General features: G+C 48.4%; 2 protein-coding genes across 33 annotated transcripts in view; one reads left to right on the top strand and one right to left on the bottom strand.

Annotated features, from left to right (window-relative positions):
* IQANK1 (IQ motif and ankyrin repeat containing 1) overlaps nt 1-5,342 on the top strand; it is a 108,113-nt gene extending 102,771 nt beyond the window's left edge. Inside the window, 3 exon segments of the mRNA XM_043509848.1 lie at nt 5,123-5,219; nt 5,221-5,311; nt 5,314-5,342. Coding sequence (XP_043365783.1) covers nt 5,123-5,219; nt 5,221-5,311; nt 5,314-5,342 — 217 coding nt within the window.
* Nucleotides 5,343-7,966: 2,624 nt separating this feature from the next.
* SCRIB (scribble planar cell polarity protein) overlaps nt 7,967-17,518 on the bottom strand; it is a 247,753-nt gene continuing 238,201 nt past the window's right edge. For 30 of the 32 annotated variants that reach the window (XM_043507163.1, XM_043507170.1, XM_043507166.1 and 27 more), the window contains one exon: nt 7,967-10,120. In XM_043507163.1, coding sequence (XP_043363098.1) covers nt 9,960-10,120 — 161 coding nt within the window. In that variant the 3' untranslated portion in view covers nt 7,967-9,959. The remainder of the gene's footprint in view (nt 10,121-17,518) is intronic. The other 2 variants (XM_043507167.1, XM_043507168.1) reach the window with 2 other exon arrangements.

Consider the following 17,518-nt stretch of genomic DNA (forward strand, 5'->3'; position numbering starts at 1 on the left):
GCTGTGTATTTTACAGTGGCTCTAATCCAGAACAGGACCTAAAAAAGAAAAGGATCCTGTCTTAGAACTGGAAGCTAATCAAAATTGGAGATTGGTAGCCCAGAACCCAGCAATAGCCTAATACAATTTTCTTCTATGAGGCCCTGTTCACATATGGGTCAGTCAGAGCTTTGACGCCCTGAATCCACATCTGTGCTTGGCTGCTAGTACTAATTTTTATAGCCCCCCCCCCCCCCAAGATTTGTGCTGGATCTTGGCTTTACAGATCCAGTTTTTCAGAAGTGGAACCAGAGGCCAGAGAGCCAGTCTGGGCACACAGCCAGACTTTTTAGATCAACCTAGACAGACCCAAGCCTCTTGACAGATGGAGGGATCTTGTTGGTGAGTGGATGCTTAAATCAATGCTGGATTTACAGATGGCCAGACTTAATCAACTAGGGCTGAAGAGCCTCTCCCATTGCGTGGGCACTGAGTCGGCCCTCCAGTATCAGGACAATCCTTTCAGTTGATGCTGAGCTTGCCCAGTGCCAACCATTGACAAATTGTGCCTCCCGACATTGTGGGGGGCACAATCTAAAGAGGAGAACACGTGACTGCCACACCTGTGTCCCCAGCAACTCCCTGCCTTGTGCCCAGTCTGGGGCTGCCATGCTCTTCCCACCTACCAGAGTTACCTGGGCGGGGGTGGTTGTCCTCCCGCTGCGCCTCCCCGCCGGCACGTTCAGCCCCTGTCTCTGGCAGGTGGGGAGCGGGAGGGAGCCACTTCTCATGCTGGCTGAAGTTTGCCACTCCAGGTCACTGCTCTGTGCAGTGTGGCGGCTGCCTCAGAGAGCCCAATTGGGGTGGTGTCGGGTCACCCCGCCACTAGGTCTGGCTGCCGGAGACGGGCTGAGCGAGTCGGACACATGCTGCGGTGGGGTGGGGGTGGGGAATGGCTTCCGTCTCCCTCGTCCCTGTACTGGCAACTAGCCTGGGCGGGGAGCGACCCGTCATTACTGCCACCTCCCTAAATGGACTCTCTCAAGGAGCTGCTGCACTGCACAGAGCAGCGATCCACAGCGGCCAGCACAAGTGGCTGGTCCCACCCCCTCCAGTCCCCACCCAGGCCTGGCTGCCAGGGACAGGGCCAAGTGTGCCTGAGGGCAGGTGCAGCAGGGGGAAGGCCAGAACCCCTCTCCCCAGTGCCAGCAGGCCAAGCAGAAATCTGGAGGGGGTCACTTGACTTGGCATGCCCCCCACGTGTTACCTATGGTGCTAACCTTAGTCAACTGGACAGAAGAGCCGCCCTTGTCAGTAGGACTATGCGAGGTATCCCTCGTGCTGCTCAGGTCCAGCCAAAGCTCTCCTCTTACGTTCCTTAGAGAACCCCAACAGTCTCTAAACAAAATTTGCTCCCAAAGGGCAGACGATGAAAACGAGATGAGAAGCATGGAAAACAGTGAGTGTGCTCAGAGCTCACTCAACTTCAGTGGCTCAAAGGAACTGAAGAGTGGTTTGAACCAAGACTTCTCAACCCTTCTCTTTCTGAGACTCCCCATCACAACATACTATAAAATGGTATGGGCCTGTGGGGGCTTTGGGCTCCTGGCTTCAGCCACCAGATGTATGGTGGCAGGGTGCTCTGGGGCTTTAGCTCTGCAGAGCTTGAGGCTTCAACTGCAGCAGGGTTCTGGACTTCAGCCACCAAGCAGGGACAGGGTCAGGGCTTCAGCTGGGAGCTCTGGGCATGGGCAGAGCTCGGCTCAGACTTTCTGTCCTCCAGGGTGTTGGGTGTATGGGGGGCTCAGGGCTTCAGCCACATGGGGTTCTGGGGGTCTGGGCAGGATGGAGCTTGGGGCTTCAGCCCCACAAGGGCACTGGGGCTCCAGTCTTTAGGTGCATGGAGACGCCACTGCCAGCTTCAGCCCCGTGGGGAGCGCTGTGGCTCGGGGCGTTAGGCTCCAGCCTTGTGGAGGGGCACCAAGGCTAGGGGTTTTAGCCCGGGCAGGGGGAGTGCTAAGGCTTGGGCCTCCCCACGGCTCTACTCCTGGTTTCTGCCCCTTAGAAGTGCCGGGGCTTAGGGTACCAGGCTTGAGCTGTGGGGCCCTGTGGCCCCCAGGAGGCTGCGAACCCCTGGTTGAGAACCACTGATTTGGACTATGCTGGCTTTTATGCCTCTGGAACTCTCCAGGATGGGAGGAGAGGCAGAGAGGTGTGAGTGCGTGCCAGATCATTTTAAGGATGCACACTGCAGGGTTCTTGAATCTATCCTGGCAATATGCAGAAAGTTCGTCTTCCCTGAAGCTGTCTGTGGAAAAAGTTTGTTGTTTCAGTATATTTATTTTTATTTATGTAATGGGTATAACAAGTTCAGGCATTAACACAGGTAGTGTCACATTTAAATTTTAAGAGGTTTAGTTTTTAAAAGCACTTACAATAACTTATTTTTTATTTTATTTTAAAATTGATTTTTGAAAAAAATTCTTGCTTTTTATCTACCTTTATGTGGTATGCCCCCTCCTTGAAGCCTTATCCAGCTGATTGGGGATGGTTACCAGAGAACCTTGATTTGCTGGGTGAGGAAAGTGGACAGTGGAAGCATGTGACTAAGAGAACCAGGCAGAGGAAAAGACGGGCTAGTGAAGGAGAAACAGAGCTCAGGAACAGGTTTGCGGAGTTGGAAAATGAAGAAGGGGTGCAGCAGGTGGTCACTGAAGGTAAGAGGGTAAGGAAGAAGAGAAGAGCAGCTAGTCCCATAGGAAGAGGGAAAGAGTCAGTGGAGATAACAACACCAAATATGAGCTCCAGGAGGATACGGGATGGGTTGCAGAGGATTGCAAGGGACATTAGGAATCGAGAGGACTTGCAGCCAGAAGGAACGGGATAGGCTGGAGAATCGCACTATCACCAGGAAGAGGCAGGTCTATGTGATTGGGGCTCCTTACTGAGAAGAATAGACAGGACTGTAACAAGAGCTGATCCAGAGAACAGAAGAGGATCCTAACGGGAGCGGGAAAGAATCCACTGATTGTCCTTCATGTGGGAACAAATGATACGGCTAGATTCTCGCTGGAACGTATCAAGGGAGACTATGCCAGGCTGGGGAAAATGCTTAAGGAAATCGAGGCTCAGGTGCTCTTCAGTGGGATTACCTGAGGGGGGGAGGGTGGTGGAGCACTGGAATGTGTTACCTAGGGAGGTGGTGGAATCTCCTTCCTTTGAAGTTTTTAAGGTCAGGCTTGACAAAGCCCTGGCTGGGATGATTTAGTTGGGGATTGGTCCTGCTTTGAGCAGGGGGTTGGACTAGATACCTCCTGAGGTCCCTTCCAACCCTGATATTCTGTGATTCTATGATGGATGAGGAGAGAGAAAACCTGCTTCCCTGGTGGTTACTTGGTCTGCACCCTTGAGTCCTTTGCGTGTCTCTCTTTTGCTTCTCTGTTTGTTCCATGCATTCTTGAACATGGCTTGTTGCTTGCATCCACTTGTGCTCCTGATCTGTTGAATGGCTTTGGAGCAAAGCTGGGGTGTGCAGAGACCTCCCTCTGTAACAAATCTCTCTCTTTCTTACAAAGCAGCGCTGGGCCCTACCAGAATTGTCCGAAGAGGCCTTGTAGATCTAGCATCTCTTGGCCTTTGTTTTGCTCCATTTCGGTTACACCTCCATGAGAGGGAGCAGGAACAAATAGAGTAAAGCGTTCTTTGACTGGGCCTAGAAATCTCAGTGCACTGACGGGTGACGGAGCAGGGGCAATGACGTTTGTTGCTGCTGCCGCTATGATAAAAGCTGGGGTTACAGTGGCAAAGGTGTGACTGCAGCACTTTCACGTTTTCTGCATTGCTGAAGGCAGCAAATGGGACCTGTAGCTAGAAGGAGGTGTGGCCAAGCCCTGTGAACACATTAGAACAATTTCTTATATGTGCTGGAGTGAAGTGCAGTCCCAAAGGGCTAGATTTATAAAAGGACTTTGGCAGCTAACTGCGTCTTTAATCCAGAATGTCGGTGCCACTGCTGTCACAGAACCACAGCTCAGTTGACACATAACCCTGCAGACACCGAAGGTTCTGCCAGTAAAGTCCCCTAACTACCGAAGTCCTGACACCACAAAGATGCTCAGCCCGTGAGGTCACACCTAAGCCTGGCAGCATTCTCAAACTCTACAGCCTCGGCCTTACCGTGGCTAAGGACCCTGAGCTGTCAGGCCACTCAGAGCATACCTAATTCCCCGACAAAAGCCAGCTAGGGGAGGGGAAGAGTGAGTGGGCGAGCATGTTTATAACCAATAGCTAAGTGATTAGCTGGGATGTGGGAGACCCAGGTTTGCAGTTCAGTGCTGCCTGAGGTAGAGCAGGGTCTAAGTCTGGGACCAAGGAGAGGGAGGGTTGAGATGGTACCTGAAACCATGAAAGGCAATAAGGTTATGCAGGGCAGGGCCACAGAAAAGCCTGAAGGGCATCAGAGCAACCATGATGGTCTCTGAGATAGTGCTGGGAGTAATGCTGTGAGGAAAGGAAAGATGCACAAAAGCCCAGCAAGGTGCAGGAAAGGAGTGAAAACCAGATCCCCAGAAGTATTTAGGCACCAACGCCTTTTCCGATACAGTACCGTGCTTAAAGAAAAGGAGTACTTGTGGCACCTTAGAGACTAACAAATTTATTAGAGCATAAGCTTTCGTGAGCTACAGCTCACTGAGCTGTAGCTCACGAAAGCTTATGCTCTAATAAATTTGTTAGTCTCTAAGGTGCCACAAGTACTCCTTTTCTTTTTGCGAATACAGACTAACACGGCTGCTACTCTGAGTACCGTGCTTAGTATTCCCTCAGGCCATCCCCTTTTGCACACCATTGAGGTCTTTCAGATGTCTTTACAGCACCTTCTACACTTCACCCCTATGTAACTCATCGCGCTTCATGGCTTCAGCTGCCATCTCATGGCCCTCTCCTTCCGCCATTGTTAGAGTCAATCATCAAGGCAGATATGTTCATTTTGCACAGATGCAAGCTTGGTACCTTTGTTTGAGTATTCTGAGGTTGCTAGCCCTAACCAGGGGAATTGTGTTTACTTGAGCCAGTGGCTATGCAACATTACCTCTGGCTTTTTAGAAGCAGAAGTCAGTGTGGCCAGGTGAGCGCAATAACTCAGCACGCCTATAAACCATGCTGTTCAACTGCCTGTCTCCTTCCTCTTACAGGTACCTGTCCTTAGGGCAACAGATGGACCAAAGTATTCACAGACTGAAATTTCAAGCAACCAGGATTGGAAACTTTAAATTATTTGTTGTCATCAAACGTCACCAGCCCCCTGAGGAATTGCTCCAAATTCTCCTTCCAATTTGGTCATTCTGGCCAAGTGCAGCCAGTAGGTGTGAGCAACAGGCAGCAAGTGGTGTGGCAGCTGGTGTCTCATTAAAGTGAAATTGTATTACAAGGCTTGTGTTTTGTAACCAATCATGGGCTGCGCTGGGGGTCGGCTTTCTGCGTTTCTGAAGGGAATGCCACAAACTGCAGGGCTCATAATAGGGCAGAGGGGGAGATGCCAAACAGCTGAGCTGAACTCACCCTTCCAACAGCTAAGAATGCAAGATGCAACTATGTTCAGCAGCACTACGGGCAAGGCCATAAACTTATGACTCAAGGCCCCCTTCCCCACCTTTGCAGGCTCAGCTAGTCTCCCCTAGACAGTGAATCACCTCCAGTGAGATATGTTTATTTTCTTTCAGATAGGCCTTTTCTCACAGTCCCTGCCCTTTGCGCTGATACCTCAGCAGCAGGCAGGAAGTATGAAGGAAAAGTGCATCTGCCTGACCCCTGCAGTCATCTCCCATTTGTGGAAGCATGGCTTTGCTCCCTGAATGCAGGAAGTGGGATATGAGTTTAAGCCCAGCTGAGCCGAACCAGCAGCCAACCTGGCACAGATCTGGTACTGACTGGAGTTTTACAGACCCAAAATAGAGGTGACTGCACCAAATTCTATTATTGCTATAAAAAGCACCTTAGTTTTAGAGCCTTGTCTGAGCATGGGTGCAGGGTGTTTCAAGGAGGGATGCAGCCATCCAATGTGATGCAGTCCAAATGCCCATAGGTCAAGTGGCGAGCGTCCGGGTGGATTTGTGGCACCATGGCAGGGGTAGTTGAAGACTAATCATTGAAATGGTGGGGTTGTTTTTTTTTCATACATGCGGTAGTCATCGCTGTTTGTCCAAGTTGTCTTCCTTGAACCTAATTCTTCTAGCACCCAGCAGGCAACTGTCCTGAAGTGGCTATGGTGGCAGCATGTCCCCTATAGCCTGCTGAAAAATGGCCATGCTGAGCTCAAGATGACGGGTATCCTCCTGAAGCAAATGTGAAGATGCTTACTGAGAGGGCAGCTGGTGGGCTTGTTCTTACACTGTATCACCCCAGGGTAGGGAAGGGCTGAGTTATGAGCCATCTGGTCCCTACCATTGCTAGGAGTCTTTTGTGGTAGTCCCTAGATGCCTTGCTGTGCAGGTTGCTTCACAAAAGCCAGGGTTCCCCATCCATGAGAGCCTGCCCTCTAGAGCAGAGGTGGGCAAACTACTGCCCATGGGCCACATCTGGACCGCAGGACTGTCCTGCCTGGCCCCTGAGCTCCTGGCCCAGGAGGCTTGCCCCTGGACTCTCCCCTGCTGCCCTGCAGCCTCAGCTCACTGTGCTGCCGGTGCAACCCTCTGGGCAGGGTGGGGTGAGCGAGCTCCTGAGACAGTGCAGCTGCAGAGCCCGGCCTGACCCAGTCTCTGTGCTGCGCGGCTGCCTCTCGTGGTGCAGCTGCACCACCAGCCACCGGCGCTCCAGGCAGCACGGAAAGGGGGCAGGGATGGGGTTGGATAAAGGGTGGGGTAGTTTGGGGTGGTGGTCAGGGGCGTGGATAGGGGTTGGGGTGGTCAGAGGGTGGGGAACGGGGGCATTGAATGGGAGCAGAGGGTCCCCAGGGGGGCAGCCAGGAAGATGGGGGGGTTGGATGGGGTGGTGGGGGGTAGTCAGGGGACAGGGAGCTGGGGGGGTGGATGGGGCGGGGTCTGGGGGGGGCAGTCACGAAGGAGAGGTGGGGGTTGGATGGGGTGGCAGGGTCCGGGGGCAGTCAGGGGACCGAGAGCCGGTGGGGAGGTTGAATGGGGCAAGCATCCCAGGGGGGCTGTCAGGCGGTGAGAAGCGGGGGGAGGGGAGGGTTGGATAGAGGGCGGGGGGCCAGGCCATGCCTGGCTGGTTGGGGAGGCACAGCCTCCCCTAACCGGCCCTCCATACAATTTCAGAAACCTGATGTGGCCCTCAGGCCAAAAAGTTTGCCTGCCCCTGATCTAGAGAATGTTTGTGAGACAGTGAAACATGATTACGTTGGCAGGTGACATGCACAACTTGATGTGTGATGGGGGGGATAGAAAGGAGTTCAAGGAGTATAATAGACTCAAGGAGCTCAATCTATGTAGTTTAAGAACAGGTTAAAGGATAATTTGATTTCGTCTGCAAATATGTACATGGGGAACAAGTATTCAATAAATGGGCTCTTTAGTCTGGCAGAGAAAGGTAAAATATGATCCAGTGACGTTGAAGCTAGACAAATTCAGACTGGAAATAAGGCATACATTTTTAACAACGAGCATAATTAACCACTGGAACAATTTACTCAGTTGTTGAGGTGACTACTCCATCTTGGGCAATTTTTAAATCAAAACTAGATGTTTTTCTAAAAAATATGCTCTGGAAATTAGTTTGGGGCCGTTCGCTGACCTGTTATACAGGCGGTCAAACTAAAAGGGTACCGTGGTTCCTTCTAGCCTTGAAATGTATGAAAGAAGTCTCAAGATAGGACAGACAGTAGCAGGGCAGATGTAATGGACATTGAAGCAGAGATGCTGGAAGACTTGCCTTTCTCTAGATTTGAAAGTAGAAGCAGTGAATAGAGAGAGGCCCTTCTTGTGCTTCCCACTGGCCGGAGGAAAAAGCTTCATCCACAGACAGACACGGGCTCTAAAATGTAAAGTAAACTTTATTCTCCTTGAACCACAAAATAGATTTCTTTGGTTGTACAAATTTCACTAGTTACAGTCTTGATGAGCTAATTTTTCCTCCGCATCTCTCAGGAGAGGAGAGAGATCAGAGCCTGGCACCCAGGTACCACAAAGGGAAAGGAAAGTCACAAGTTAGTCACCAAAACCAATTCATGATTGTGTCCAGAAATTGTTCTTGTTAAAAAGCAAATGCTAAAATGAGGTTTTAAAAAGGAAAAGCTCAAATTGCTGATGATGGCAGCAGCCATGGCTGCAGTTTGATAGATTATCAGATTTCCCCGTCCAAGCCCTGTAAAATTAAACATATCAATTCAGTTAAAATGAGCCATGTGGATTTGATGTGAAGAGAGGAGATTCTCAACTAAAAGAAACCGCATCCAGTCATTTAGTAAATGTACAAGCAGAAGTGCCCTCCACTCCCTAGTCACATCCTGGCACTGGGAGGATTAAGGGCCAACTCTGGACTTACTGCTGGCGGCATCAGCAAGTAAGAGAGCACCGATTTGTTAGAGGGAGTGGAAAGATCACTCAGACCATTGCCAAGAACAAGTTCAGATGCCATGCTTTGATTTGGGGCATGTGTGGATAAGGGTTGCTTAACTTGCGGAGGGCAGTAAGAACAAGACAAATGATAATTTCACTGGTAGATATAGGCGCCTGGTCACTGGTGCCAAAGCCTTGGTACTGAGGCTGATAGGCTCTTGTTCCAGCCAGGAAGCCAGCAATAACATCCTTGGTGCATGTGTAAAGAATCTCTTGTCTGCCCTAATCTGCAGGTAAAGCGTCAGGATGCCACCAAGTTGTCAGAGAGAGACCGTAGGATTTGTAGTTAGTGGGATGCGTATCTCATTATCCGTAATCTCCTGGAGCTCCCTGCATGGTGCTCACTTTGTCTGTGCTCCAACCCCCCTCAAAACTCACATTTTACTTCAGTGGTCATGGGCAACACAGTGAGAGCCACCACCTTCTGCTGCCTCCACCATCACTCTCTGTGTACCATCATCATGCTGCACCCAGTACCCTTAACTTGACCCCAGCCAATCCACATCCCACCTTACTTCCTGCACCCCATACTATAACTTTACCCCTACTGTCTCTTTATTTGTACCGCCTACTGCTGAGTCACCACATTCTAATCCCCAACTAGTCTGTCCCTACTGCTGTCCAATGCAGACACTGCTATAGCCTTGCACTCTCATCTGCCCTAGTTCATCCATCTCGTGTATGCTACTCTCACACAGGACAGTCACCTGTTCCCCGCATGTCCCCCCCTCCCCCTGTAGTGTGTTTGCCTAGAATGGACCACAGCCTATGCTACATGAATTACATGTGCATCTGAGGGGCAGTGCTATTGCCGGAGGAACAGCGTCACACCAAGCCAGATTATTGTTGGCCTGGTGGTGGAGTGGCATGGGGACAATGCGTTCTAGAAAGGTCGCAGATTCCTGCCCCTGAACGGACATGACACTCCATGGTTTGGGAGGGAGCTGGCTTTTAACAAATCAGTGGGATTTAAAAGGGAGTAAAGGGCTGGCCCTTCCTACTAAGTCACATCAGAACAAAGCCCCCGTAGTAGCCACTGAAAAACCCAAATGGAGGGAATAACAGGTGCAGCGTCACACACCCACACATGTGCGTGCGCACACATACTATTTACAGACTAACAAACTGCTGCTGCCCACTGCCCTGCCCCTCCCCCCCTTTGTCAGACATCTACGAGTCCAGCACTGTCCTGTTTTGTTCAGCACATGCCCCAGTGCACTGTGGGTAGTGAGAGAAAAAGGAGGTTCACAGCCTAAAGGAAGTTAGTTAACCACAACACCTTCTGGGTGCGCAGTTCCCAGCCAATGTCAAGGAGGCAGCTATGGGACCCAGTCCAGTGCTGTCTGTGGAGTGCAGGAAGTTGTAGAGCCCTGTGCTGGGCTGTCCTATTGCCCTGGTGCATCAGACCCTCTATGTGGGGACAGCAGCCTCCAGACTGCGACGGCTGTGTCGGAGTTTGCGCTTGCTGCTGTACAGAGCCATTTCTTCAAGTGCTGATGAAGTGGGTGTTGAGGAGTCGTGCATTACTAACAGCTCCTCTTCCTCTGCTGGCCCATCCTGATCCTGGGGAACTGAGCAGAGACAGACAGACAGAAATCAAGCAGGAGACAGACAGTATTTCCCACAGAGCAGCATGCCTCTCAGATACAGAGTGATCACTTTGTGAACAGAGACACTGGATTTATGGCTTAGTACGACAATCTATAATGCACTAACAACCACCTTCCCTCGCTCTTCCTTTCCTCCCTATGACTGGAGGGGTGTTAATGGGCCACTTCACCTTGAATGGTCTCTTGAAATAACTACTTATGCTAAACAATCTGTTCCACCTTCTATCTAGCTGTGACACTCTGAGTACCTGCAGAAGAGCTCTGTGTAAGCTTGAAAGATTGTTTCTCTTACCAACACAAGTTGGTCCAATAAAAGACATTACCTCCCCCTGCTTTGTCTCTCTAAAACCCTTCCAGGCAAGCAGCTGGTAAACTGGAAAAAAAATATCCCATTTTGGTTCTCCTGAAAGGAAATTTTTCTGAATTTCTGTCCCATGAAAAAATTTCAAATTTTTAATTTTGTCCTGAATAAGCATTACTTTTTTTCCTTGAAACCTCACAGCTAGCTATGCCCTGTGGTCTCCTAGACTCATTCCCGCCCTCCAGTCAAACCAAAACAAATTAACTGGATGCCAAAGAAAAGTCATTTCATTTCCACTTGCTGTTAGGACCCTTTCTGCCATGGCCAAGGACAGAAGGGTTTGGGAGAGCGGCAGGTGTCACCCTCACTGGACTGGACTTACAAATCAGTAACTGTGCAGTGACAGTCACACCCATAGGAGAGAGTCAGCTACCTCTGAGGGATTTGTCATCACATTACCTCGGTGCAGGCCCTCTTGGGTCATGCCTACTGCTTCTCCAACACCAGTGCAGTACAGGTCTAGCTATAATGTCCCTAGCACTGTAGGATGTAGTTGCATGTTCTCTATAATCAGGGCTCTGTCCCACATAGTTTTAAATGCCCCAGGATTGGATTCCCACTCATTCCCTGGTGAAGATTCCCCAGACTGAGAGTTCTTAGTTAGGAATAATTAACAAAATCGTCTGAAATACAGGGCTTGGTGGTGATGGGGGACTTCAGCTACACAGACAGCTGTTGGGAAAATAAAACAGCAGGGCACAGATCATCCACCAAGTTCTTGTAATGCTCTGGAGACAACTTTTTATTACTGAAGGTGGAGAAAGCGACTAGGGGAGAGGCTGTTCTGGATTTGATTCTGGCACATAGGGAAGAACTGGTTGAGAATTCTAAGATGGAAGGCTGTTTGGGTGAAAGTGATCATAATATGACAGAGTTCATGATTCTAAGGAATGGTAGGAGGGAGCTAGAATCCAAGATGTGACGGACTGTCTGCCGAGACTGATCAAGCCCTCAGACTGCTACCCTTTCCTACTTCTCCACATGGGCATCAATGATACTGCCAAGAATGACCTTGAGCGGCTCACTGCAGACTATGCGGCTCTGGGAAGAAGGATAAAGGAGTTGGAGGCGCAAGTTGTGTTCTCGTCCATCCTCCCTGTTGAAGGAAAAGGCCCAGGTAGGGACCATCGAATTGTGGAAGTAAATGCGTGGTTATGCAGGTGATGTCAGAGAGAGGGCTCTGAATTCTTCGACGATGGGATATTATTTCAAGAAGAAGGATTGCTAGGAAGAATCATAGAAGATTAGGGTTGGAAGAGACCTCCAGAGGTCATCTAGTCCAACCCCCTGCTCAAAGCAGGACCAATCCCAAATAAATTATCCCAGCCAGGGCTTTGTCAAGCAGGGCCTTAAAAACTTCTAAGGATGGAGATTCCACCACCTCCCTAGGGAACCCATTCCAGTGCTTCACCACCTTCCTAGTGAAATAGTGTTTCCTGATATCCAACCTAGACCTCCCCAACTGCAACTTGAGACCATTGCTCTTTGTTCTGTCATCTGCCACCACTGAGAACAGCCGAGCTCCATCCTCTTTGGTACCCCCCTTCAGGTAGTTGAAGGCTGCTATCAAATCCCCCCTCACTCTTCTCTTCTGCGGACTAAACAAGCCCAGTTCCCTCAGCCTCTCCTTGGAAGTCATGTGCCCCAGCCCCCTAATCATTTTCGTTGCCTCCACTGGAGTCTCCAATTTGTCCACATCCCTTCTGTAGTGGGGAGCCCAAAACTAGACCAATACTCCAGATCTGGCCTCACCAGTGCCGAACAGAGGGGAATAATCACTTCCCTCAATCTGCTGCCAAGGCTCCTACTAATGCAGCCCAATATGCCGTTAGCCTTCTTGGCAACAAGGACACACTGCTGACTCATATCCAGCTCCTGGTTACAGTGGATGAGAAGGCAGTTGGACTAGATGACCTCCTGAGGTCCCTTCCAACCCTGATATTCTATGATTCTCATCCACTGTAATCTCCAGGTCCTTTTTTGCAGAACTGCTGCTTAGCCAGTTGGTCCCCAGCCTGTAGCAGTGAATGGGATTCTTCTGTCCTAAGTTCAGGACTCTGCACTTGCCCTTGTTGAACCTCAACAGATTTCTTTTGGCCCAATCCCTCAATTTGTCTAGGTCACTCAGGATCCTCTCCCTACCCTCCAGCATATCTACCTCTCCCCACAGCTTAGTGTCATCTGTGAAGTTGCTGAGGGTGCAATTCATCCCATCATCAATGAAGATGTTGAACAAAACTGGCCCCAGGACCAAACCCTGGGGTACTCTGCTTGATACTGGCTGCCAACTAGACATCGAGCTGTTGATCACTACCCGTTGAGACTAATGATCTAGCCAGCTTTCTATCCATCTTAAAGTCCATTCATCCAATCCATACTCTTTTAACTTGCTGGCTAAAATACTGTGGGAGACCGTATCAAAAGCTTTGCTATAGTCAAGATATATCACATCCACCACTTTCCCCATATCCACAGAGCCAGTCATCTCATCATAGACAATAATCAGGTTGGTCAGGCATGACTTCCCCTTCGTGAATCCATGTTGACTGTTCCTGATCACCATCCTCTCCTCCAAGTGCTTCAAACTGGATTACTTGAGGACCTTCTTGATGATTTTTCCAGGGACTGAGGTGAGGCTGACCAGTCTGTAGTTCCCTGGATTCTCCTTCTTCCCTTTATTAAAGATGGGCACTATGTTTTCCTTTTTCCAATAGTCTGGGACCTCCCCTGATCACCACGAGTTTTCAAAGATAATGGCCAATGGCTCTGTAATCACATCAGCCAACTCCCTCAGCACCGTCAGATACATTAGATCCAGCCCCATGGACTTGTGCATATCCAGCTTTTCTAAATAGTCCTTAACCTGTTCTTTCACCACCTCCTCCCATACTGTGCAGCCCAGTCAGCAGTCTGGGAGCTGACCTTGTCTGTGAAGACCGAGGCAAAAAAAGCATTGAGTTCTTCAGCTTTTTCCACATCATCTGTCACTAGGTTGCCTCCCCCATTCAGAGATGGAATCCACTTAATGAAGAGAGCGAAGAGCACCTTCGCAGGCAGGCTGGCTAACCTAATGAGGAGGGCTTTAAACTAGGTTCACCAGGGGATGGAGACCTAAGCCCTGAGGTAAGTGGGGAAGTGAGATACCGGGAGGAAACATAAAGAGGATGGTGCAGAAGGGGAAGCCTCCTGATTCATACTGAGAAAGCAGGGCGATCGGTTAGTTATCTTAGGTGCCTGTACTCAAATGCAAGAAAGCTGGGAAACAAGAAGGAAGAATTGGAAGTCCTGGCACAATCAAGGAACTATGATGTGATTGGAATAATAGAGACTTGATGAGGTAACTCACATGACTGGAGCAGTGTCATGGATGGGTATAAACTGTTCAGGAAGGACAGGCGGGGTAGAAAAGGTGGAGGGGTTGCACTATATGTAAGAGAGCAGTATGACTGCTCAGAGCTCCAGTATGAAACTGGAGAAAAGCCTGTTGAGAGTCTTTGGGTTAAGTTTAGAGGCGAGAGCAACAAGGGTGATGTCGTGGTGGGCGTCTGCTATAGACCACCAGACCAAGAGAATGAGGTAGACGAGGCTTTCTCCAGACAATGGAAGTTTCCAGATAGCAGGCCCTGGTTCTCATGGGGGACTTCAATCACCCTGACATCTGCTGGGAGAGCAATACAGCAGAGCACAATCCAGAAAGTTTTTGTAGAGTGTTGGGGACAACTTCAGGGTACAAGTGCTGGAAGAACCAACTAAGGGCCGTGATCCTCTTGACCTGCTGCTCACAAACAGGGAAGAACTGGTAGTTTCTAAACCGACTAGAGGGGATGTCATTTTAGATTTGGTTTTGGTGAGTAGTGAGGACCTCATAGAATAAATGGTTGTAGGGGACAACCTTGGTTCAAGTGATCATGAGCTAATTCAGTTCAAACTGAATGGAAGGATAAACAAAAATAAATCTGCGACTAGGGTTTTTGATTTCAAAAGGGCTGACTTTCAAAAATTAAGGAAATTAGTTAGGGAAGTGGATTGGACTGAAGAATTTATGGATCTAAAGGCAGAGGAAGCCTGGGATTACTTCAAGTCAAAGCTGCAGAAGCTGTCGGAAGCCTGCATCCCAAGAAAGGGGAAAAAATTCATAGGCAGGTGTTGCAGACCAAGCTGGAGGAGGAAGCATCTCAGAGAGGTGATTAAGAAAAAGCAGAAAGCATACAGGGAGTGGTTTCAGAGTAGCAGCCGTGTTAGTCTGTATTCACAAAAAGAAAAGGAGTACTTGTGGCACCTTAGAGACTAACAAATTTATTTGAGCATAAGCTTTCGTGAGCTACAGCTCACTTCATCGGATGCATTTGGTGGAAAATACAGAGGGGAGATTTATATACACACACAGAGAACATGAAACAATGGGTTTTATCATACACACTGTAAGGAGAGTGATCACTTAAAATAAGCCATCACCAGCAGCAGGGGGGGGGGGAAAGGAGGAAAACCTTTCATGGTGACAAGCAAGGTAGGCTATTTCCAGCAGTTAACAAGAACATCTGAGGAACAGTGGGGGTGGGGTGGGGGGGAGAAATAACATGGGGAAATAGTTTTACTTTGTGTAATGACTCATCCACTCCCAGTCTCTATTCAAGTCTAAGTTAATTGTATCCAGTTTGCAAATTAATTCCAATTCAGCAGTCTCTCGTTGGAGTCTGTTTTTGAAGTTTTTTTGTTGAAGGATAGCCACTCTCAGGTCTGTAATCGAGTGACCGGAAAGACTGAAGTTTTCTCCAACTGGTTTTTGAATGTTATAATTCTTGACGTCTGATTTGTGTCCATTTTTTCTTTTACATAGAGACTGTCCAGTTTGACCAATGTACATGGCAGAGAGGCATTGCTGGTATATGATGGCATATATCACATTGGTAGATATGCAGGTGAACGAGCCTCTGATAGTGTGACTGATGTGATTAGGCCCTATGATGGTGTCCCCTGAATAGATATGTGGACAGAGTTGGCAACGGGCTTTGTTGCAAGGATAGGTTCCTGGTTAGTGGTTCTGTTGTGTGGTGTGTGGTTGCTGGAGAGTATTTGCTTCAGGTTGGGGGGCTGTCTGTAAGCAAGGACTGGCCTGTCTCCCAAGATCTGTGAGAGTGATGGATCGTCTTTCAGGATAGGTTGTAGATCCTTGATGATGCATTGGAGAGGTTTTAGTTGGGGGCTGAAGGGAGTGGAAGATGATAAGGATCAGCAAAGAAAGCTACCTTTTTGAGGTCAGAACATGTAGGGATAAAGTGAGAAAGGCTAAAAGTCAAGCAGAGTTGGATCTTGGAAAGGGAATTAAAACCAATAGTAAAAGGTTCTATAGCCATATAAATAAGAAGAAAACAAAGAAAGAAGTGGAACCACTAAACACTGAGGATGGAGTGAAGGTTAAGGATAATCTAGTCATGGACCAATATCTAAACAAATACTTTGCCTCAGTCTTTAATAAGGCTAATGAGGATCTTAGGAATAATGGTAGCATGACAAATGGGAATGAGGATATGGAGGTAGATATTACCATATCTGAGGTAGAAGAGGAACTCAAACAGCTTAATGGGACTAAATCGGGGGGCCCAGATAATCTTCATCCAAGAATATTAAAGGAATTGGCACATGAAATTGCAAGCCCATTAGCAAGAATTTTTAATGAATCTGTAAACTCAGGGGTTGTACCATATGACTGGAGAATTGCTAATATAGTTCCTATTTTTAAGAGAGGAAAAAAAAGTGATCCAGGTAACTACAGGCCTGTTAGTTTGACATCTGTAGTATGCAAGGTCTTGGAAAAAATTTTGAAGGAGAAAGTAGTTAAGGACATTAAGGTCAATGGTAAATGGGACAAAATACAACATGGTTTTAAAAAAGATAGATCATGCCAAACCAACCTGATCTCCTTCTTTGAGAAGGTAACAGGTGTTTTAGACAAGGGAAATGCAGTGGATCTAATTTACCTAGATTTCAGTAAGGCGTTTGATATGGTGTCACATGGGGAATTATTAGTTAAATTGGAAAAGATGGGGATCAATATGAAAATTGAAAGGTGGATAAGGAACTGGTTAAAGGGGAGACTACAGCGGGTCACACTGAAAGGTGAACTATCAGGTTGGAGGGAGGTTACCAGTGGGGTTCCTCAGGGATCGGTTTTGGGATCAATCTTATTTAATGTTTTTATTACTGACCTCGGCACAAAAAGTGGGAGTGTGCTAATAAAGTCTGCGGATGATACCAAGCTGGGAGATATTGCCAATACAGAGAAGGACCGGGATATCATACAGAAGGATCTGGATGACCTTGTAAACTGGAGTAATAGTAATAGGATGAAATTTAATAGTGAAAAGTGCAAGGTCATGCATTTAGGGATTAATAACAAGAATTTCTGTTATAAACTTGGGACGTATCACTTGGAAGTAACAGAGGAGGAGAAGGACCTCGGAGTGTTGGTTGATCACAGCATGACTATGAGCTGCCAATGTGATATGGCAGTGAAAGAAGCTAATGCGGTCTTGGGATGCATCAGGCGAGGTATTTCCAGTAGAGATAAGGAGGTGTTAGTACCACTATACAAGGCACTGGTGAGACCTCATCTGGAATATTGTGTGCAGTTCTGGTCTCCCATGTTTAAAAAGGATGAATTCAAACTGGAACAGGTGCAGAGAAGGGCTACTAGGATGATCCGAGGAATGGAAAACCTGTCTTATGAAAGAAGACTGAAGGAGCTTGGCTTGTTTAGCCTAACCAAAAGAAGGTTGAGGGGAGATATGATTGCTCTCTATAAATATATCAGAGGGATAAATACCGGAGAGGGAGATGAACTATTTAAACTCAGTACCAATGTGGACACAAGAACAAATGGATACAAACTGGCCATTGGGAAGTTTAGACTTGAAATTAGATGAAGATTTCTAATCATCAGAGGAGTGAAGTTCTGGAACAGCCTTCCAAGGGAAGCAGTGGGGGCAAAAGACGTATCT

This window comes from Dermochelys coriacea, chromosome 2 (assembly GCF_009764565.3).
Source record: "Dermochelys coriacea isolate rDerCor1 chromosome 2, rDerCor1.pri.v4, whole genome shotgun sequence".
Lineage (NCBI taxonomy): Eukaryota > Metazoa > Chordata > Testudines > Dermochelyidae > Dermochelys > Dermochelys coriacea.